General features: G+C 43.8%; 1 protein-coding gene across 7 annotated transcripts in view; it reads right to left on the bottom strand.

The window, feature by feature from the left end:
• Med24 (mediator complex subunit 24) overlaps positions 1-24,040 on the bottom strand; it is a 36,415-nt gene that overhangs the window by 11,203 nt on the left and 1,172 nt on the right. Inside the window, exons 2-11 of one of the 7 annotated variants that reach the window (XM_047547802.1) lie at positions 18,619-18,790; positions 14,770-14,977; positions 14,603-14,685; positions 3,396-3,434; positions 3,004-3,077; positions 2,425-2,657; positions 2,232-2,288; positions 798-909; positions 509-659; positions 108-221 (exon numbers count right to left, since the gene is read on the bottom strand). In XM_047547802.1, coding sequence (XP_047403758.1) covers positions 108-221; positions 509-659; positions 798-909; positions 2,232-2,288; positions 2,425-2,657; positions 3,004-3,077; positions 3,396-3,434; positions 14,603-14,685; positions 14,770-14,977; positions 18,619-18,696 — 1,149 coding nt within the window. In that variant the 5' untranslated portion in view covers positions 18,697-18,790. Of the gene's footprint in view, positions 1-107; positions 222-508; positions 660-797; positions 910-2,231; positions 2,289-2,424; positions 2,658-3,003; positions 3,078-3,395; positions 3,435-14,602; positions 14,686-14,762; positions 14,978-15,342; positions 15,365-15,406; positions 15,522-18,618; positions 18,791-24,040 lie in introns of those variants that run through there. The other 6 variants (XM_047547804.1, XM_047547807.1, XM_047547805.1 and 3 more) reach the window with 6 other exon arrangements.

The following is a 24,040-nucleotide window of genomic DNA, read 5'->3' as shown; positions in this document are numbered from 1 at the left end:
GGGTCAGATGCTAGCAGGAGGCACACAGGACAAAGATCCAGCATTTCATTGCTTCTCCTATAGATCTATCCCTAGACTGGCTCCTGTTACTCGGATGTCTCAGGTACCTTGAGGTAGGTGAAAGCTGTCCACTTGAGCTCCTCCGTGCCCTCAGGAGACTCAATAAGTCCCACAAAGCAGGCTTTCCAGATCTCCAGGACAAAAAGTGGGGTGGGAATATGCTGTAGAAGATCCAAGGGTAAAGTATAAGATTGGGTGCCCTGTACCTTTGTTCTTCTGCAGGCTCTGGGGTTGGATCAGTGACTGCACAGAAGGGCCACTCCCCAGTTCTAGTGCTGAGAACAAGGGACCTAAGGTTAAATGACAGGACTGTGCTTGTCTGGCATTCATTTAGCATCAGGAACCAAGAGAAAACCTATTCCTTCCATGAAGAACCAGAAGAATCCTCCCTCCTTCCCCAGAGGGCCAGCTCAGTTTAGGGAAAGGGGAGCTACTCGGCCTCTCCCACCTGCATGCGCTTCACCATCATCAGCTGCTCCACCAGGGGCTGCGTCTCACCAGTCAGGTTCATGGTGCCCTCGAGCAAGACCACCGCATGCACAGTGGGAAAGCCAGTCTTGTGCAGCTGTTCTGAGTGCACAGACAGCATGGTGGGGATGCTGAGGGGAACAGACACACGGTGGTGTTGGGGACTGAAGGTGAGAGCAAGAGGACAGACTGGGTACCACAGCTTCCCATGACACCCCAGGGCACTTCCTCTCTCTCCCTTCACCACCTTCACCCTGGAAGTTGGGTACCTCCTAATGAGTGTGCCACACTGTTCAGCCTGGCTCCGGAGCTGGGGGTTGCTGAGATTGGCCAGGATCTCCCCAAGCTTCAAGAGAGAATGTTCAATGGCAGTCCAGGAGGCTGGCAGAGAAAAAGAAATGCAGAAACATGATGGGAAACAAAGGAGAAGTAGAGCCTGGTCCCAAACTCCTCAATTATGGCACTTCCTGGGCCCACAAAACCACACAGGGAGGCTTTCCCTGAGGATGACATGAAGGTCTGGGCCATGAGGGCAGCATGCACTAGAAGGGAGTGAGCACCAAAGGCCAGAGCCCCTTAAAACCATTCCCAAGTCCTGACTTCCTGGGGCCACACACAACTGACTTTATAGACCAGGAGGCACATGTAGGCAGTGAAAGAGAAAAGTGAGGAGGCACAAAGAGGAGAGTGACCACAAATTGCATCAGAAGCAGCCAATTAGAAAGGTCAGCCTCGTAGTGGCCATCACCTCCACCTTGGGCAAGCTGGGATCCTACACGCTACCCACCCTTCATCTGGGCTAGGCGACTGGGGCTCTCCCCTTCTAAAATGCCTCAGCTATACATCCTTCATGGCTCTGTTCCCTGAACAACTTGCCCAACTGGTCTAACCCACCAGCCTCTCTCCTAAATGCCTGCACTCATGGTCTGTACTGCATACTTATCACTTAGTTATAAGTCACTTATCCTAGTTACAATTCCAGAGAATCAAATGATGAATAATGGCACCAACTAGTCCATTAACTATGGTGTAGCATAGGGGGAAAAGAAGACCTGAGATCCATTAAAAATAAATATTCATTCACTTTCTAGCCAGTAAACATCACATGCTCAAAGTAGGTAAGAAACTGTCAAAGTAGCCTATTTTGACACAGTGATTCTCTTTCCGGACTTTGCATTCCCAGACAATAAAACATATTTAGAGAAGTAATAAATAGACTAAGCTCTCCAACCCAGGACACTGGGTGTCACCCACTCTAGCGCTCTTATCAGGAGTGCTAGATAGCACTTAGGTGGTTCTGAGTCACCACAGTCCAAGCAAGACTGTGGCCTCAAGACCCCTCAGGGATAATTTGTGGGCTTTCCTCCCACAAATCTGCCTATTCTCAGGCTCTGGAAACTTCCAACATTTAGTATCTGAACTTGAATCAAGAGATGGATGGTAAACAGGCCTGACAGGCACTGAGTTTAAAGGGATATTTCAGGTCATACGCAAATTCAAGAGTTATTTGCTTCTAGAAGATGAGTAAAATGGAGACAAACAAGAACAGTCAGTGTAGTTGTCTTGACGTACTAGTCTTGCTCCCCACTAGTGTGTAAGCTTGTTGAGGGCAGGGACCCTGCCACATGCTCCTTTGGGAGCCCCCCTCCCCCCTCCCCCAGCACTGGCATAGTGCTGGGCAGACGACAATGCTCAGTAAATACCTGTTGGTTGATTGGCTCGGATGCCACCCTGCCCAAGTCCCTGGGATGTATGCAATGCTTATGGGGAGAGAAAAAAAGGAAGTGGGATGGTTTCAGATCCTCCTGGAAAGAAGTGGGATGGCATCCTGCCTCTCCCCTCTCAATTAAAAGGAACAGCTACAAGAATAGTGGCACAGGGAATCAGGGGACATACAGGCCTCCTCTAGTTTGGCGATGTGCAGCAGGGCCCGATTCTTGGTGCTGCTGAGAGTATTCTCCAAGCGCTGCAGGCACATGGCAAGCTGCTTCTCCCCAGTGGCTGGAGGACCGGCCTCCACTCCTTCCTGGAGCCGCTCTGCAGAGGCCGCGGTGCAGCGCAGCAGCCAGTGGAGGGCGCTGAGAAGGGCTCGGCACAGCCCGATGCACTCCTCTGCTTTGCCGTGACAGCTACCAGGAAAGGATGCGAAATCTGTCTCTGCTCCAAAGGCTGAAATCTGACCCACACCAATGTTCCCCAGAGCCTCTGGCACTCCCCTACTAGGGAACAGAGTTGGAAAGCTAGCAAAGTCCCAGGGAAGACACCGAACTTGGCTGCCTTCCACCAGACAAGATTTCAAATGAGCTATTCCAAGTAAAGAGGCATTTCGTCCTAAGGGAATAAATAGGAAAGATGGGGATTGGCAGGTGGGGAGAAAAAAAGTGGGAACCCACAGAACTGATCTGACTATGTGCTAGGAGATTCTCCTTTGCATTGAGAGAATACTAGATGAGAATCTTGTCACCCAGACCTTACCTCAGTCGGTCACAAAACATGTCCATGATATCCAGCAAAGCCTGAACACACAGATCTCGGGAAAAGTCATCAAACTGTAGAAAAAACAGAGGCTAAAGAATGCCCGTCAACCCCCGGATCTCATACATAGAGCAGATGGCACAGGGAGGGCCCCTGCTTCTCTTTCCTCCAATCTCAGGTTTCAGATTCAGCAGCCTTCTAATATTAAAAATTGGCTTCTAATTGCTAGCCCCCACTTCCCAGGACTTCCTCCCGATGGTAAGGGCAGCAATGCCAGGCATCAGGGGCTACATGTCCAAGTTCACAGGTCATGTGAGGTGGGCTCTGTCTGTCACTATCATAAATCCCTGACCCCTGGCCCCTACCTGGCTGGTGAGTGGTTATGTTCATACCTTACTGATAGCTGTGAGAACAGAAGAGTAGGACACCATCTAGAGGGAAGGAAGAAAGATAATATTCAGATTACTAGTCAACTACTTGAAAGGAACAATGATGCTTAAAGTTGCTGCAGCTCTGAGACCCTGACACCTTCAAGAGGCTGCCTCAATCCATTAAACAATATGTAATAATGCCATACATGGTCCCTATTCCTGCTTCTATCAGGCTCACTGCAAATGATACCATTAGTGTAAGTCCACTGAGATGAGTTTGGGACCAGGACTGGAGGTGCACACCTAAAATCCCAGGGACTTGGGAGGCTGAGGCAGGAGGATCCTGAATTCAAACCCAGCCTCAATGACTTAGTGAGGCCCTGAGCAACTCAGTGAGACCCTGTTTCCAATAAAATATAAAAAAGGGCTGGGGATGTGGCTTGGTGGTTAAGTGCCCCTGAGTTTAAAAAAAAAAAAGAGAGATGAATTTGGGGGTACTCAAAGGTGCCATGTTTCATGTTCACATGCAACTTATCCGAATAAGCAAGGTTTAATTGGCCACCAGTGAGTAGAAGAACCAGCAAAAGTGGAGGTTATGCTATTTTATTCCTATAACTTTTTTTCTTTCTCTCTCTCTCTCTCTTTTTTTTTTTTTTTTTTTTTGCAGGGGTGGTGCTGGGGATTGAATTCAGGACCTGGTATATATACTAAGCATACATTCTACCAGGCTATACCTCCCCCGCAACCCTAATCCTATAACTTCTTTCATGAAGAATGATTTTGGAATTGGGTGTGGTGGCACACACCTGTAATCCCAGGGACCCAGGAGGCTGAGGCAGGAAGGTAGCAAGTTTGAGGCCAGCCTCAGCAACTTAGTGAGACCCTGCACAAAATAAAATAAAAAGGGCTAAGAGCAAAACTTAACGGTAGAGACTCTTGAGTTCCCAGGTACTGGGAAGAAAAAAAATGTGATCTTGGTTCCAGGTACAGCTCAGTGGTAGAATGCTTGCCTAGCATGCATGAGGCCCTAAATTCAATCTGCAGCAGCACTTGAGTGATCCTGCCAGAAGTTTGGGACCAGTCTAGGCAACACAGTGAAGACCCCCATAAAAAAAAAAAAGAGAGAGAGAGAGAAAGAATAATCTTATTTAGGCAAGAACTAGAGACAAACAAACATCTATGATGAACAGGGGTTACCTGCACTTTGAAATAGGGAGTGAGCTTCCAAATTTGAAATTTTTCCTCTATGTTACAAGTAATTCCCTTACAACCATCATTACACAGTGGGTACATGCTGCTCCTACAATCAAGGAACTCCTTGAAGACAAGGACACTCTTATTCAATGACTACCACCATCTTTTTTTTTTTTTTTTTTTTTTTTTAGTACCAGGGGATTGAATGCAGGGACCCTTAACCACTGACACACATCCCAAGTTTTCCTTCCCTCCCTCCCTTCCTCCCTCCCTTCCTTCCTTTCTTTCTTTAAGTTTTGAGACAGGGTCTCACTGAGTTGCTTAGGGCTTCGCTAAATTAACGAGGCTGGCTTTGAATTTGTGATCCTCATGCCTCAGCCTCCCAAAACTTTGGGATTACAGGCATGCGCCACCGTACCCAGTCAACTGCCACAATCTTGATCTTTACAAAATGAATAAACTAAAACATATCCTTAGGTGGTTACAGTGGCGCACCCCTGTAATCCCAGCAGCTCGGGATTATGTGCCTGTAATCCACAGGCCTACAGTTTGATCCCCACTCTCCACTACCCCTCCCCAAAAAAACCAAATATTACACAAATACACAGCTTTTTTGTGGGGGGGGTACTGGAGATTGGACTCGGGCACTTGACCATTGAGCCACATCCCTAGCCCTATTTTGTGTTTTATTTAGAGACAGGGTCTCACTGAGTTGCTTAGCCCCTAGCCATTGCTGAGGCTGGCTTTGAACTTGAGATCCTCCTGCCTCAGTCTCCGGAGCCACTGGGATTACAGGCATATGCCATCATGCCTGGTTAATATATGGCTTCTAAATGATATAAATTTGGGAATCAGGGATTAAACATATATACATTGAGTTTTCTTTTTTCTTTTTTTAACTTTTCTTTTTTATAATACTGGGCCTTGTACATGCTAAGCATGTGCTATTCCACTGAGCTACGGCACTACCCCTTCATTTTTTATTTTTGAGACAGGGTCTAAATCGCCAAGATTGGCCTCAGACTAGCAATTCTCCTGCCTCAGCCTCCAGAGTTTCGGGCATTAGAGGTGTGTGCCACCATACCCAACTTATATAGAACTTTCTTTATTGTAAGACTTCTCAGAACTATAATATGTTTATATACAATGAGAATCTCTAAGATGACTGAAGATAAAATAAGCAATATTCTTCAGATGTTTTTGACCAAGGGATCTCATTTTACTAATATTTCCAAAATACATTTTGGAATATTCTACCTGAACAGAAAGTTCCCTGAGGACAGAGCGTGTTGAATTTATATTTGTTTCTCTAGCATCTAGGACTGGGCCTATTCCTAGCAAAGTTTTCACTGTTTTAAATAATTGAATTCTATTAATTAATTAGATGCATTCTGTTTTTGTTTTTGTTTTCTTGCGGTGCTGGGGATTTGAACCCTGGGCCTTGTGATTTAGCTATATCCCCAGCCCAATTAGATACACTCTGAAAAAAATTTTACCTTAAAAATTTTTTAGTAAAATCTATTCATCTCTGTAAAATGGAGGATATCCAGTTTATAATATATAATAATTTATCCTTGGGGTTAGGGGTATAATTCAGTTATGGAGTGCTTACCTAGCATACACAAAGCCCTGGGTTTAATCCCCATCTCAAAAAAATTAGAGAGAGGGAGAGACAAAGAATTTATACTGAATAAATTTAATCCATACAGAAAATCTTTCAAGTTGTCATATATTTAAAACATAATTATAATCTGAGGCACACACCTATAATCCCAGAGACACAGGAGGCTGAGGTAGGAGGATCAGAAGTTCGAGATCAGCCTTGGCACAAGTTTGTCTCAAAATAAAAAAAATGGGCTTGGGATGTGGCTCAGTGGTTAAGTGAACTGGGCTCAATCCCTGGCACTAAAAAATAAAAATAAAAAGCAGAATACAATGATAGAAACTACCAGAATAATCACCCACCTCCTGGGCTGTCTATCTCTGCTTAAGGAATAGAAGCCTCCAAAGATTTGAGAAGAAAGCTACATGAGCCTCAATGACCTAAATGTGGTGAATTTTCCCTCCATATAAAAAAATTCTCCATCACTTAGACAGACTGCTCTCTGTTCAGACATCTTTAACTAGAATTCTTGAACAGGAGCAAAACACAGAGGGTTTAAATCAGTGTTCAGAACTACCATCAGCGAGACACATTGTGAAGCCAAAGCTAGTGTCTGACAGTGATCAGGAAGCTGGGAGCCTGCCTGGGCAGAATGACCATAACCTTCCAGGCTAGTGTTTGTTTATTTACAACTGATGTCCCCATAGCAAGAGCTTGGCAAAGAACTGAACATTGTTGGATACCAACCTCTAGGGGGAGCTGGCTGTTTCCACTTAAAATGGACTCCACACTGCAAGGAAAGAAACCCCCATTCTGTATATTTTGAGGAATGCTGTTAGATGAAATGAATTTATGGTCTTCAAATTGTGAATTCTGTATGTTCATCAAATTTTTGCTAAGTATATCAATAAAACACTGCTCCAGAGACCTGAAAATACTTTCCACATGGTAAACTATTTCTTGCAGCAGGATTTAACCTATTCCACTCTTATTAAACTCCCATCAACATGGAAGCTCTAAACGACCACAAACCCCTGAGGCTGGAGGGCAGTGGCATGGCCAGCTGCACACGTGGCTTGCCCAGTCTGACCTTGCAGCTGCTCTCTAATCCTCTCTGCTCTTCTTCATATTCAACACCCCAACTACTCCTAAGTGCCCTCTCCAGGCACAACACTGGACCAAAGAGCCTCTTGACTCTGAAGGAAGAACGAATTACTGATTTTGCATAGCACTTGACAGGTCATGAAGGTCTTTCATGTATATTTATTTCTCTCTTACTCTCTTCAGCTTCTTTCTCCTTCTTGCCTTTCTCATCAGTGTTTACACATCTCAAGATTCTTCTACTTTTGAAAGAGCTTCCCGCAGACCCCACATTTCCACTTAGCCACTCACTGTCTCTACCCGCCCTCTTCTGCATGCTCTTCAACCCACTCCAATCACTTCTGTCCTGACCACTCTGAAACCTCATTGGAGTCATCAACAAACTTATGATATTAAACCCACTGCTCTGTTCTGATCATACCTGGTTTTTCAACTCCCTTGTTTTAAGAACTTCCTTTCCCTTGCCTTTTTTTTTTTTTTTTTTTGGCAGTACTTGGGATTGAACTCAGGACCTCATGTATGATGGTAGCCAAGAGTTCTTCCTCTGAGCTACATCCCCAGCCCCTCCCTTGGTTATTGGCTATTCTTTTTTTTTTTTTTTTTTTGGTGTGAGGGATTGAACTCAGAGACATTTAACCACTGAGTCACATCCCTAGCCTTTTTTTGTATTTTATTTAGAGACAGCGTCTTGCTGAGTTGCTTAGGGCCTCACTAAGTTGCTGACGCTGACTTTAAACTCATGATCCTCCTGCCTCAGCCTCCTGAGCCACTGAGATTACAGGTGTGTACCACTGTATCCACTCCTTAGTTATTCTTGATACCATGTTCTCTCTCTTTATGTCTGTCTATCTATCTGTCTATCTCTCTGTCTCTCCCTCCTGCTTTTCTGCTATTCTCTCTGGCCTCTTCTTTTCAGACACCTATAAGGAATTTATTTTCCTATGCATACACTTTAAATGTGATTGGTCCCTCAGGAATTTGTCCTGGCTCACACTCTTGCTGGTTAATCTCATTCACACCCAAGGCTTTGATAACCATCTGAAACTGATGACTTCTAAACCAGAGCTCCAGTTTAGACCTCTTTTTCTGAGTCCCAGACAATATATTATTTGCCAACTGAGTATCCTTCTCCTTGACAGCCCACACAGGCACAGAATCAAGCATGTCATCCTCACCCACATCCCAACACTAACAGTGCTCCTCTGCCTCTGCTGTTGCCTTATGATCCAATCAGTTATCGAGTGTCCAAGTCACTCCTCTCCTTCACCTCTCTCCAGTTAATCAATAAATCCTCTTCTTTTTCATTACTGGGGACTGAACCCAGGGCCTCACACATTCAAGGCAATAAATGAGCAACATTTAAATGCTTAAACTAATTTTTAAAAAAATAATGCTTTTAAAGAAACTTCACATATTGATTCTAAATTTGTCTAAAAAATGACAAACCTGAAAACTGCAAGAAATTTTTGAAAAATGAAACAATTAAGGGACGACTTGACCAATCATCTATCAAAACAGACCATAAAGTTATAGCAATCAAAACAGTAAAGTACTGGTTAAAAAAAAAATTAAATCAATGAAATATAGTGAAGTGTCAAGAAAGGCCCTGGTCTATAAGAGATTTTAAAATAGGCCAAAGAATGGTCTTTTTAATAAAGATATTTGAGGCAAATGTCCATCTATTTGGAAAAAATAGATAAATTTAAATCCCACTTTATAGCATAATAAATTCTAAATAGGTTAAACAAAATAAATACAAAAAATAAAATCAAGTGTTATCAAAAATTAGAGAATACAGCCAGGAACGGTGGCACACGCCTGTAATCCCAGAGGCTTGGGAGGCTGAAGCAGAAGGATTGCGAGTTCCAAGTCAGTCTCAGCAAAAGCAAGGCGCTAAGACACTCAGTGAGACCCTGTCTCTAACTGAAATACAAAAAATAGGGCTGGGGATGTGAATCAGTGGTTAAGTGCCCCTGAGTTCAATACCCAGTACCAATAAAAAAGAATAAGTCTGACAAGGAAAAGGTTAGAGATGGGATATAACTCAGAGTTAAAGTGCTTGCCTAGCATGTATGAGGCCCTGGGTTCTGTACCCAGCTCTATTAAAAAAAAAAAAATCCACTATGGAGGGTGTGTGAATTGATAGTTCTGTTTAGAGAACAATTTGTGGGATCTTCTTTACTTTTCTTTTCTTTCTTTCTTTCTTTTTTTTTTTTTGTGGTGCTGGGGATTGAACCCAGGGGCTTGTGCCTGCGAGGCAAGCACTCTGCCAACTGAGCTATATCCCCAGCTCTTGTGGGATCTTCTATAACTTAATAGGCGTATATTCTTCAAGCCAGCAATTTCATTCCTGAGTATCTATCCTAGAGAAAATCCCCAGGTAAGCAGACAAGTAGGTATAAGGATGTTCAGGAAACACTTTCTTTATAGTAAGAAATTAGAAATAGCCAGGGACAGTGGTATACACCTGTAATCACAGCAGCTCAGTAAGCTTAGGCAGGAGGATCACAAGTTCAAGACCAGCCTCAGCAACTGAGCAAGGACCCTAGCAAGTTCATGAAACCCTGTCTCTAAGTAAAAACTAAAAAAGCCTGGAGATGTAGCTCAGTGGTAAAGCGCTCCTGGGTTAAATCCCCAGTATCCACCCCCACACACAAAAAAGAAATTAGAAATAATTACAGTACACATGGAACATTATGAAGCAGTTAAAAAGAATAAAGCAAATCAATAAGTGCTAACATGGAAAGCAGACATAATACCAAGAGGAAAAAGGCAGTACTTTTTCAACTGAGGAATACTATTCTCAGTTTAAAAAAAAAAAAAATGAACTACTGAGATATGAAAGATCAACACAGACAAATCTACAGAAAAGAAATAAGTTAAACAAAAGAAGGCAGTGTACAGAGTATATAACTATTTGATTCCATTTTCATGAACTCCAAATATAGGCAATATTTGGCAACAGAAATCATTTAGTAGTTTTGGGAGATGGGATGGAATGGAAAGGAGCAAAAGAGAACTTTCTGAGAGAATGAAAATGTCCCATATCTTTAAAAAAAAAAAAAAAAAATCAGCTGTTTATTAAAGAATAACAAAGTTGAAATTTTTTAAGCCTGGCCTAACAGATTAATAGCTCTCTCTCCCCCATCTCATGCCTACCCCTCATATGCACAGGTGTGCACACACACACCTGATCTCTGAAATACTAGCTGAATCAATAATTAAGAATATGGGCATAGCAGGACATGGTGGCACACTTTTGTAATCCCATCAGTTCCGGAGGCTGAGGCAGGAGGATCACAAGTTCAAAACCAGCCTCCGCAAAAGTGAGGCGCTAAGCAACTCAGTGAGATTCAGTCTCTAAATAAAATACAAAATAGGGTTGGGGATGTGGTTCAGTGGTCTAGTGCCCCCAAATTCAATCCCCAGTAACCTCTCCCCTCAAAAAATAAAAGAACATGGGCATAACAAGGGGCTGGGGTTGTGACTCAGTGGTAAAGCACTTACCTAGTGTGTGAGAGGTGCTGGGTTCAATTCTCAGCACCACATATAAATAAATAAATAAATAAATAAATTTGAGGTGTTATATCTACCTACAACTGAAAAAAAAAAATTTTTTTTAAACAAGAATATGGGTATAAAAATTCCACTTTTACACACTGATAAGATCACAAAGACATGGGCAATGTCATATACTGTAACTTCAATGTTCCAAAGGAAACATTTCAATTCTAAAAACTTTTTTGAGCAATTGAGGCAGTCAGAGCAGACAATAAAGCACTGAGCAAGATGCTGTTATGGTTTATATCTGAGAAAATAGCTCTGTTATTTCTCAAAGCTGTATTTTCTTATTAAAGCCAAAGGAAAACAAGGACTAAGTCTTTTGATTCCTAGCATTATATTCAATAACAAATTGGCTACTCTTTAATTTATCTATACTTTTGGTAGAAAATTGAATTTTTTTTTTTTTTTTTTTTTTAAATACCAGAGATTGAACCCAGAGGTGCTTAACCATTGAGTCTCAATCCCAGTTCTTTTTATTTTTTATTTTGAGACAGGGTCTTGCTAAATTGCTTAGGGTTTCGCTAAGTTGTGGAGGTTGGCTTTGAACTTTCAATCCTACTGCCTCAGCCTCCCAAGTCACGGTCACGGTCACTGAAATCTTTAAAGGAAAAATTCTATGTTGGAAGCAACCAATGCTATATCTTATTTTGGATGCTGGTGTCATAGGTATGTACAATTGCTAAAATTCACTAAATTGATCACAAAATCTGAGCATTTTAGGGTTGGGGATGTAGCTCAGTGGTAGAACACTAGTTCAGCATACACAAGGCCCTGAGTTCAATCCCCATTATCCCCCACACATACACACACATCTGTGTGTTTCATTCTGTTTTGTTTTTTGTTTTGGGAGGAATTTTTTTGTATGGGGATTGACTTAGGAGTACTTCATCACTGAGCTACATCCCTGGCCTTTCTTTTTTTACCTTGAGACAGAATCTCACTAAGTTGCTGAGGCTGGCCTCAAACTTGTGATCCTCCTGCCTCAGTCTCCCAAGTAGCTAGATCTAGTTTATATATGAGTGTGTATGTGTAAACATAAATCTAAAAATGTATGTATGTGTGTGTGTGTGTGTGTGTGGTGTGTGTATATATATATATATATGTGTGTGTGTGTGTGTGTGTGTGTGTGTGGTGTCACACACACACACACACACGCACACACACATATATTTGTTGTTGTAGTTTTTGGCAAATAAATCCTCTCCCATTATCCCTCCAGTTAAAATCCTCAAAGTTAGCCAAGTGCAGTGGTGAAGGCCTATAACCCCAGCAACTTGGGAGGCTGAGGAAGGAGGATCAGGATCACAGGTCTGAGGCCAACCCTGGCAATTCAGCAAGACCCCATGAAAATTTTTCAAAAAATCAAAAGGGCAAACGATATAGGTCAGTGTTAAGAGTGTCCTGGGACTCAATCCCCACCCAGCACCACCAAAAAAAAAAGAAAGAAAGAAAGAAAAGAAAATCCTCTAAGTGATTACTAGTCACCCTAAGGTAAAGTCCAAGTTCTGGGCATTACCCATAGGTCCCATATGATCTGATCTCTGAACTCTTTGAAGTACTAGACTTGCAAATCTCAAGGTATGATTTATAGGGGTCCTTAAGACTTTTTTAGGGGGACTGCAAAGTCAAAACTATTTTTTTTAAAATATCTTTTTAGTTGTAGGTGAACACAATACCTTTATTTTATGTTTATGTGGTGCTGAGTATGGAACCCGGGTCCTCACACATGCTAGACAAATGCTCTACCACTGAGCCACAACCCCAGCTCCTCAAAACAATTTTTAAAATACTACTAAGATATTATTTACCTTTTCACTTTCATTCTTTCACAATGATACAGTAGTGTGTCCCAAAGACTCCATGATGTATAATGATATTGTATAATTAAATGTGTCAACAATTGGAGTATCTATATAAATCAGTCATGGATATTTTCCAAAAGATCAATCTGTGATTTTGCAAAAATCATGCATGGACAAAAGATCTATTTGAAGTGCAAGAGAGAGACAAATAGATTCTTATGTAAAAGCATGTAAAATGTTCACTGATAGGACTTCAAATTACCTGCCAAATTTTATTACAGTATCAAGGAAAAACATGCATTTATCTTTCAACTTATTAATTTTTTTTCTTTACTGATGGGTAAGATCAGATTTTCTTCATATACTTTAAGCAAAACAGCTTATTGTGACAACTGAATGCAGAGCTGGGCATTATGGTGCACACCTGTAATCTTAGCAACTCAGGAGAATGAGGCAGTAGAATGGCAAATTCTAGACTAGCTTCAGCAATTTAGCAAGCTCCTATCTCAAAATAAAATAAAAAATAAAAATGGCTGGGTATGCAACTCAGTGGTAAAGTGTTCTTGGGTTTAATCTGCAGTATCACAAAGAAAAAAAAAAAAAAAAAAGAATGCAAAAGCACAGAAGCAGTTGTGAGAATTCACATGTCTATTTAACCAGACATTAGATTTGCAAAAAAAAAAAAGTAAAACAATAAAACAATACCATTTTCTTTTTCTTTTCTTTTTTTGAACCCAGGGGTGCTCTACCACTGAGCTGTATTTGAAAACCTTTTTTTTTTTATTTTGAGACAGGGGCTCACTAAATTACTGAGGCTGGCCCAAACTTGTGAGCTTCCTGCCTCAACCTTCCAAGACTAGCTGGAATTACACACGGTGTGCGCCACCATGCTGGCAACAATGCCTTTTCCTTATTAATATTTTTCATTTTGAAAAACATCGTTATTTTTCACTATAATTTTATTTATGTTAACGTATAATGGGAGAAAATATATAAAAGGTATTTTTCACTTTTAAGTGACTTCATAAATATTTCTTAAGTTTCTCAATTTCTCAGATAATATGAATAGATATGATACACATAAACAAAAGTTCTGTGTGAGTCTTAATAATTTTTAAGAATGCAAAGGGGGTCCTGAAAGCAAAAATACTGCTCTAGTCATACCAGATTATTTCAGTTCTTAAACAACATCATATGATTTCTGCCTCCCAGACCTTGCATACATTTTTCTCTCTGATTTGCACTTTCATCAATCTGCCTGGCTCTTACTTAACATTCAGGTCTTAAACCTGAATGGTTTAAAACGTCTTAAACATCACTTTTTTTTTTTTTTTAAATAAACATCACTTCTTCTAGAAATCCCTCCCTGATTGCTAAGACTGAAATAGGTAACCTTCCCGTGTATTCCGACAGTACCTAAACTCTGTTCTAACCTTTATCATAAACATATCCTGTAACTGATTAGACACCTGTTATTACCCACTACATTCCTTGTGTACTGGGATCAGCTCTTGTTCACAGTTAGGTCTCCAGGACCTAGCACTGTCTGGCAAATATAAGCATTTGCAAACACTTTTTTTTTTTTTTTTTTTAGTACCAACCAGGATTGAACCACTGAGCCACATCCCCAGTCCTTTCTATTTTGAGCAAGGGTCCCCCTAAATTGCTTAGGGCCTCACTAAATTGTTGAGGCTGGCCTTGAACTCATGATCCTCCTGCCTCAGCCTCCTGAGCTGCTGGGATTACAAGCTTGCACTACCATGCCCAGCAGCATTGGTAAACACTTATTGGTAAATTAAATGAATGTAATATTCAACAAGATAAAGTATTATGTTTACAAGAAAAGTGAAGCTCAGAGAAGTGATCTGTTCAAATAAATTAATCTAAAAAGTGTAAACTGACAACTGCATTCCAAGTGCTTTACCTTTATAACCCTCACTCTTTGGGGGATGGGGGCAGTTTACCTGGGAACTAATGGCATACTTCAGGTAAGACAGGATGAGAGGATTGGGGGAAGGTCCAATCATGGCCTGCTCCAGAAGTGCTTCTGCAAGGGGAATAAAAAAGTAAGACTGAGTGGTTGCTTTTTGAGGTTTATTCCTCCCATCCATCCTTCCCTCTCACTTGAGACCTGCCAGGTTGAGAATGTCCCAGGTGGCCCCTTTGGGAAAGAACTTCTTCATGTTGATTGCCCATTGATAGTCACTCCATCGCTCCTTCCAGGCTTGCAAAATGGCTTGCTTCAGGTTCACCACCTTCATGACTTTAGTCTGAGGAGCCAAGGCCGACGGTAGCCAGCTTTGAGGTGACAGCAATGGACCCAGAGAAGAGATGAGGTGCTGAGGACAAAAACAGGGAAGGCAGAGTTAAACAGAATGGAGATTCGGGAAGATAAAGCAAGGCAGAAGAACTGGACGGAAAAAAAGAAAGGGTGCAAGGCAGAGATCCTGTCAAGATCCCTCCTGAACCATCCTTCCTTAAACTGGGGCTAAAAGAGGGTGTCACATTATGTACAACTATAACCCATCAATAAAAAAAAAAAAAGAAAGAAAAAGAAAAATGAGGGCGTCAAAGGGGCTCATACAAAAACTAAAGAGGGCAGGAAGGGGTTAAGCCAACTCCGGTTGCCTCATTACGCCCTTAGCTCTCGCTGTGTCCCTCAACCACTACCACCCCAAATCCTGACTGTCCCCTTTTCCCCCACCTTCTCCTGAAATTATAATTCCCCATTTCCATTTCGTTCACTACCACCCCGAATTTAAGCCTACCGGACCATCGAGTTCTACATCCTAGGCAGCGCCATTTTAGCACCCACAAAGGAGCTCTTTCTCTATTGGCTGGGAATGCCAGACATGAACCAATGAGAATGTAGCAAGAGACAGGTCCCGCCGCAGTGTCTTCTGGGAATTGTAGTTCATTCGACCCGGGTCGCGTTTGTCTAAGCTAGCGGGGAAACTACGGCGTTAATCTAGTGGGCCCGCCTTGTTTCTCTCCTTTGAGGGAGAACATCAAGGAGCTGAGGCTTTACAGAGATTCAGAGGCTAGGGAAGCGACCAGACGTTGTCCAGTGACGTCATTGTCTACCGGATCTTCAACTGCATTCTGATACTCTTTCGTTATCCTCTAGTTAGTAGGCACAGCAAGCATGTTATGCTCAGTAATACGTTCTTTCCTGGCTTCCCCCAACTCACCCACCCACTCCAAAGCCTCTGGTACCACCAGAGTTCTTCTCATTTCCACATCTGTATTTCAGAAGTGACACTGAGGCGTGGTTAGTTGCACACATTTCACTATCTCAATCCAAAATCTAACAGTTCTTCCAGAATCTCCGGACTGTGCATACTGCTTGCATGCAGGGGGAAGTAAGGAGGAAACTTGAGGTTAAGGTCACCAAAGCAAGTAAAATCTAAGAAACTGCCCTAAAGGATTTAGGTAGACGTGATGAGGGCATGTGGTATTGTGGATGGGATCCTGAAACAGAAAAAGAACATTAGAGTAAAAAAAGTAAGAAAATCTAGCTGGGCACGGAGGCACATGCCTGTAATTCCAGAGATCTGGGAGGCTGAAGCCGGAGGATCAGAAATTTAAGGCGAGGCTGGGCAATCTTAAGCAAGACCCTGGGTCAAAACAAAAATAAAAAGGGCTGGATTGTAACTCAGTGGTAGAGTGCTTGCCTAGCATGTTTGAGGTCCTGGGCTCAATCCCTAGTACTGAAAAAAGAAAAGGAAGTGGGGGGAAAAAAAGAAAAGAAAACCTAAGGAGATCTGAATAAAGCATGGACTTCAGTTAATGTTTATAACTGTAACATACTAATATCAGGATGTTAATAAAAGAAGAAATTGGGAGCTGAAGTGGAGCCCAGTGATAAGAGCTTGCATAAGACCCCAGGTTCCATTCCTAGCACAGAGAGAAAAAGAAAGAGGAAATTGAGAGCCAACTATGTGGAGACCCTCTAATATCTTCAATTTTTCCCCTAAAAATCTAGAACTTTTTAAAGTTCATTTTTTAAACTCTCTTTATTCCTAAGAACCATATTGCAGATTATTTTTTTGGTGGGGGCAGGTACCCAGGATTGAAGTCAGGGGCACTGAGCCACATTCCCAGTTCTATTTTGTATTTTTATTTAGAAACAGGGTCTCACTGAGTTGGTTAGCATCTCACTTTTGCTGAGGTTGGTTTTGAACTCAGGATCCTTCTGCCTTAGCCTCCCCAGCTTCTGGGATTACAGGACGCACCATCACCCCTGGCCATAATGTAGATTTTTTTTTTTTTTTTTTTTTTTTTGCGGTGCTGGGGATTGAACCCAGGACCTTCTGCTTGCAAGGCAAGCACTCTACTGACTGAGCTATTTCCCCAGCCCTATTGTAGATTATTATGTCCACAGTTTTTGCTTGTTTCCCTCCAGTGGAAAGCCCAAAACCAAATGTTATCCACCTCTGAGCTTCCCTTCTCAAAGCCTGACCTGTTCTAAGAACAACCAGGGACAAGAATAAACACGGAGGCCCACAGCCTGTATCCTGCCACTCCTCATTTGTAGCCTCCAATTCCATGTTCTGAGAGGCCTGATATCCCAGTCCATGAGTCTAATATCCATATTTTTCCTTTTTTTTTTTTTTTAAAGACAGAGTTTGGCCATGTTACCAGCCAGCCTCTAACTCACAATCCTTCTATCCCAGCCTTCCAAGTAAATGGAATTACAGGTGTGCACCACCACACCTGGTTCCTTCTAGGTCACCTTTTGAAGGAAAATCATGGTGATTCAAGAAAGCAGCCCACTCAAGCCCTGAAAGTATCTGTGTAGCTATTGGGGTTTTAAAAACAGGATCCTAGTTTTCTGGAGTGTGTCTAAACAGGGAGATAGGAATCCTGTCCAAAGGGAATACTATAACTGCAGGAGGGCCACAGCAAGTCCCTCTAAGATTGGTACTGCCTAAGGACTTCCCCTGTCTCTCCACCCACCCATACTCCCCTCCCTCTGCTTCCTTTGTGCCTGCCCAAGTGATACCATTGGGGAACAGTGTTTATACAAAACAGTTGCCAAATATGTGTAGCGGAAGTTTTCAAAGCATGAAGGAGGGAGAACCCACACTCCTCATGCTTAACCTCCAGGCTCCCCCAGCCCCCCTCACACACACACACCTGACACCACCACAAGCCCTACTTCTCTGCCTTATTCTCCCGGCCCCTCACTCCACCTTTGCCTGCCCTGCCCTACTATTTCTTTCCTGTTGCAGAAGCCTAAGGTCCCCCACCATGTGCCATTTCTGGATCCTGTGCTACTATCCCACCCCTCATAGCCCAAACTGCCCTTCCTGGAGAGAAGCTGTTAACCTGGGGACTGTGCCTCCTTGCCTCACTGAGTTAGTGGGTGTTGACATCAGTCCACCTGGGAGCAGGGAATATTTGGACCCTGAGGATGGTGATACTCTGAGCTCAAACCATGCCCTCTGGCAGGAAGCCTGGAAGATTTCTAAGGAGATGCTTCTTCCCCATTTCATAGTGATGGGAAGGCAACTTTTGCAGTCAAGTCACCTGCCTTCCCTGTCATCCCACCTCTCACAAGCAGTCCTCTCTCTGGGCTTGGCAGTATTTCCCCAAGGACTGGATTTCTATGTGCAAGGACTCCCTTAACACTGGGCAAGGGCCATTTTTAATTTCTCTACTTTGACCTTTGCGCCTCTTTACTACGTAAATATCAGAAACAGGCTTTCCCTACATCACCTCTATCCACACAGCATAATATCTTCCTGGGGACCCTCTTAAGCTCTCTGCCTTGCCCACCATAAAAACAAGACTCCACAATAATCTTCCAAAGGGTGAGAAGAGATGCTGAGGTCCACTTTGGATGTAAAAGGAAATGTCCCCTGACCTCCTTCTCAAAGTTCCCTCCTAACTCTCCACTGTCTTCGGCTGTCTCTCAGCACCAATAAGGCTGGACTCCCACCTCTGCTCTCCCACCCCTGAACCCCAACATTTTCACCTTATTGATTGGTCCAGGTGGGCAAAGGGTCTCGCTGGAGGACAGGGGTAGGCAGAAGCCAACCAGGCAGAGTGACATGGCAACATCAAGAACAGTGGCAGGGGCTAGGGAGATAGCTCAGTCGGTAGAGTGATTGTCTTGCGTGCAGAAGGCCTGGGTTCGATCCCCAGCACTGAAAAAAAAAAAAAAAAATAGTGGCAAGAAAAGCAACTAGGCCAGGGTCAGGTAAGAGGCTGGAAAAAATAGGGTTTGGGGTACTCAAGGGGAAGGGGACATTCTTTAAGCTAGTGAGGAATGAAGGAAAAGTGGCAAGAATCCAGACCCCCAAATCACTAAAATTATCAGTAAGCATATAAAAAACAGAGCTTTTTAGTTTCCTTTCTCTCCAGAGGGAAATTGAGTCATTCCCCTCAATTTCCTTTGGAAGCTTTCCCGGGTCCCCCAACTATGAGCAGCAGGTGAATGGGAAAAGAAAGTTGTTACCACACACTCATACACAACTGGCTCCCAAGCTGGTTCCCTACCAGTTCCCAGATCAAAATCTGATTTTGCTGGGTATGGTGGCACACACCTAGAATCCCAGAACTTGGGAGACTGAGGTGGGAGAATTACAAGTTCAAGGTCAGCCTCAGCAATTTCGTAAGACTCTAAGCACTTTGACTAGACCCTGTCTCAAAATAAAAAATAAAAGAGGCTGGGGATGTTGCTCAATGGTTAAGCACCCTTGGGTTCAATCCCCGCTATTTAAAAAAAGAAAAAAAAAATCCCTACTTTCTGTTTATCTAGAGGAAGGAATCACAGATAAAAGGACTATGGAGTGTCTATACCTCGAGCAAAGGCCTGAGGGCATCCCCTGCATTCTCAGATCCCTATCTCTGTCTTCACACTGTTCCAGGAGGGAAAAAGGCAGAATTTGAACCCACCCTCTCTAATACCCTCTAATACCACCCTCCCTCTCCACACTCCCAGCACAGCGGGGGAGAGAAGTGCAGTGATCCTGCAGCCTGGCGGTATGGGACAGTATCGGGAAGGGAGACCAGCCTGCCATTTCCTTTGTACTGCACCCTGTCCCTCAGGTCCTGAGAGCCATTCTACTTTTCCAGGTGGTCTTTCAGGGTTTCTTCTACCTTTATTTGTTTGACAGTTTTTCCCCCTTGTACTGGGAATTGAACCCTGGGATGCTCTACTTACTACTGAGCCACATTGCCAGCACTTTTATTTTATTTTTTTTTGAGACAAGTTCTCAGTAAATTGCTGAGAATGGTCTCAAATTTGCAATCCTCCTGCCTTGGCTTCCAGAATAGCTGGAATTATAATTGTGCACCATTGCATTTGGAGTCTATTTTATACCTCCACGTAGGATTGTCCCAACCTCTCCTCCAACTGGAAGAGCAGGGCTTCAGAATAGTAAGCCCCAGTTCTGATGGTAAAGGACATTGCCCCCTCTTTTCTCCTCTCCTTTTTTTTTTTTTTTTTTTTTTTTTTTTTTTTTTTTTTTTGTACCAGGGATTGAACCCAGGGATGCTTAACTACTAACCTACATCTCCAGCCCTTTTTATTTTTATATTTTTTATTTTGAGATGGGGCCTCACTAACTTTCTTAGGGCCTTGCTAAATTGCTGAGGCTGGCTTTGAATTTGTGATTCTCCTGCCTCAGCCTCCCAAACCGCTGGATTATAAAGGTGTGCACCACCACACCTGGTTCTCCTGACAAAGAAAGGATGAGGGGGTTCTATGGGAAAATGAAACCGGATACTGGAAACAATTGGGGGATGCAATATCTGATACATAAGAAAGAAAGAAAGAAAGAAAGAAAGAAAGAAAGAAAGAAAGAAAGAAAGAAAGAAAGGGAGGGAAGGAAGGAAGGAAGGAAGGAAGGAAGGAAGGAAGGAAGGAAGGAAGGAAAGAAGGAAGGAAGGGAGGGAGGGAGGGAGGGAAGGGAGGAAGGAAGGACTGGTCACAGTGGTGCACACCTGTAATCCCAGCTACTTGGGAGGCTAAAATAAGAGGATTGCATGAAAGACACTTACTAAGACCATCTTAAAATAAAAAATAAGGGACTGTGGTTGCAGCACAGTTGTAGAGTGCTTGCCTAGCATGCATGAGTCACTGTGTCCGACCCTCAGCACCACATAAAAATAAAAAAAAATAAATAAATTAAAAACCCGAACAAATAAAAAATAAAAAGGATTGAGGTTGTAGTTCAGTAGTAAAGCACTTGCCTAGTATTCTTGAGGCCCTGAGTCAGCTCCCAATACTGGGGGAAAAAAGTGTCAAATTAAAAAATAAAGGTAGGAGAATCCCTGAAAGACAGATGGCAGCTTCTTTTTCCATTTCTTGCTTTTGGCAGCAAAAGACTCCACCAGGCAAGATTCTTCCCCTGACTCTCTTTGGTGATTCATAACCAGGATGCTTAATGAGACAAAGGTGATAGGGGAAGATTAAGTAGCCATTTTTACTCTTTTGTTGTTGTTCTATATTTGTTTTTGGTGCTGGCAAGTGAACCCAGGGTGCTTTACCACTGAGCCATATCACCAACCTTTCTTTATTTTTTATTAATTTTGAGATAGTGTCTTGCAGAGTTACTTAGGGCCTCATTAAGTTGCTGAGACTGGCTTTGAACTTGTGATCCTCCTGCCTCAGGCTCTGCAAATCACTGGGATTACAGGTATGTGCCACCTAGTTGCCCCCAAACTTTTATTTCCTCATTTTCATCTCTCTTTTTTTTTTTTTTCTCAGTGCTGGGCATTGAACCCAGGGCCTTATGCTTGCAAGGCAAGCACTCTACCAACTAAGCTATATCCCCAGCCCTCTTTTTTTTTTTTTTTTCTTTTGATGCACCATTTCTTCTTGTTTGGGAAATCACTAAAGGGGGAAAGCATCCAAGTTTTATGTTCTATTAGCTGGTGGTACCACTAATACCCCTAATAAGTAGAGCTGTGTTTGTAGATTGAAGGGGTATCTGTTGGAAACTCTACTACTTGTTGACATTACCTAAAGCCCAGGAGGTCAAGATGTGACAGGGGGACAGTGGTGTAGTTCAATGGTAGAGCTTATGCTTAGTGTTAGCATGGCCCTGGGTTTCATCCCCAGCACCAAATAAACAAATAAATAATGAGATAGGGAGGGGAAATTATTAAGGTCCAGGCCACAGAGTTAGTTGGTATGGTAGAGGCCTGTCCCGGTTCCCCAAAGTGCCAGAGATGAATGAGGTTTCTTGGCAGAGGTGGAGGATGCTCTTGAGAAAGAGAGGAGGAAGCTCTTCAGAAAGATATCTGGGTCCCCTGGCTCAGAGGGGTTAGATCCTCAAGAAATCTTGGGGTGCTTCCTAGCAACAGCCTGGGAGGAAGGGAGGATTAGAAGAGAAAGAGAGAGGGAGGGGCCTGGGCATGGCTGCTCCAACTAGAGCCCAGAGAACAGGCTGTTCCTGCTGCCTCCTTGGCAACCAAAATCTAAGCTGGAGTGGAGGGGAGGGGGACTGTCAGATTTATCCCCCTTGGAGGGTCTCTAACCATTCACACTCATGCCCCACCCTCTGGCTCTCCCTGTAGGTACTGGGCATGCCCTGAAACAGAGTATTGGGAATGGGAGGGGACAGCCTAGGTGAGGGGTTTCATGGCAAGGAGGGAACAGGAGCTGGGAATGAACTGAATCTGAGAAGAGCTAGAAGCTTCGGGAAACAGGTGGGCAGGGTGACCGGGTGGGAAGAGGAAGATCAAGCAGGGACAGATGCAACTGGGATAGGGGCTGTAAGTCCAGACCTGGGTGGGATTCTGGCATCTGGTGAGATGCCTGCTCTGGAGGCAATGTGCCCTTCATTTTGCCCTTGTCCAGGTCTGTTACCAGACCATATTGGGAACCCGGGGCGCGGGGGGAAGGAGAGGTGAGAAGAAGATGGGAAGGGTTCAAGGTGCCCCACTCTGCCCCTAGCAGAGGCAGAGGGAAATAGATCATGAGGCATTTCATTCTTTAGCCTTGGCCCTAGTATTTAATTGAGGAGGAGGGCATCTATGATTTCAGAAAGTCTCCCCTGCCCAGTATCTTTAGGACACTGCATCGAAGACAGATGTGGTAGAGAGAGACAAAATGGAAGGGAAACAAGAACAATAGCACCTTCATCTTCCCCTTCTGGATTCCATCACCTCTGGGCTGATCTAAATTACCGCTGGGCCTCTCTGTTGCCTCATATTTTTACTTGGTTGAGGCAAAATATAAATGTGTATCTCATGCACCAGGGTTATCTCCCAACTCCCAGGGCAGCATGGATCCAAGGGACTATTTTCATGCAGGGTAGAGCATGGACCCTGAGAGATGCACATGGCAGCCTTGCTCCCCATGGTTTCAGTCAAACCTGATTACTGATGAGGTGGCATCAACTGGCAGGCAGCCACCCTCGATGCAGCTCCACTGCACACTGCACTGACTTCACACTGCAGCCGTCCTCCCCACACTGCAGCTGTTGAATGTTCACTCTATGCCCAGACAGAACACAGGTGCACTTACTGCATGCTGATTCTGCACACTGCAATCTTGATTCCTCTCTGCAGCTGCCACTGCACACTGCAGGCTCCCGTCACCTATTGCATTGCCCTCATCACCACCACTTAACTGCACACCCCGTGGGTGTCAGCTCAGCTGCCCTTCTCATCCTCATAGTCCCAGGGGCTCCAAGAGAGGAATGCTCCCCTCCCCTATGTATTGCAAACTCTAACACCCACTGTAAGAAAAGTGGCTCCATCAGAGGATGTAGGTGGCTAAGACTAAGATGGGCTGTTGGTCAGAACCTCAACTCAAGTGCTTTTGCCCAGTATAAACTGGGCGATTAGCAGAGCAGTCCGCAACCCCCCCTCCCCACCCCATACACACAACACACTCTCTTCCCCAAGAACAGCCTGTGAAGGCAGAGCCCCGCCCTGGGAGCCGTGGGAAGGCTCTGGCCCCCGCTGGTAAAACTGGGCTAATGACAGCGGGGGAACCGGCGGGGCCAGAGGGGGGTGCTAGGGTAATTAGACCTCTGCCTGGCGCTAGGAGATCCCGAGATGAAAGGGGCTCTGGCGTCACTGGCATGGTTTTATGTTCATGAATGCAGGTATATGTGTGTGTGTGTGTGTGTGTGTGTGTGTGTGTGTGTGTGTGTGTGTGTGTGTAGGGGGGCGGGGCTGCAGTGGAGACCTCTCCTTCCGGCAAGGGGAACTATTTGTACGCAGCCCTCCCTCCTGCTTAGGTTGGCCCTGGTATCATTTAGATTTTGGATTTTGGTGGGGCAAACATGGGAGGATAGACCATGTCAGTAAAGCTGGGAGATGCGGGGTTATGGCAAGTCTTGACCCCTTAGAAGCGCAGCAGTGGGAGCAGATTGTTACGGAAATGGCAGGTGGCCGTGAATACAAAGAGCCCCTACTGAGAAGGGTGTAGTTTGAAA

This window comes from Sciurus carolinensis, chromosome 3 (assembly GCF_902686445.1).
Source record: "Sciurus carolinensis chromosome 3, mSciCar1.2, whole genome shotgun sequence".
Taxonomy (NCBI): Eukaryota; Metazoa; Chordata; class Mammalia; order Rodentia; family Sciuridae; genus Sciurus; species Sciurus carolinensis.
Note: the sequence above shows the minus strand (reverse complement) of the source record. Positions and strands in the feature narration are given on the sequence as shown.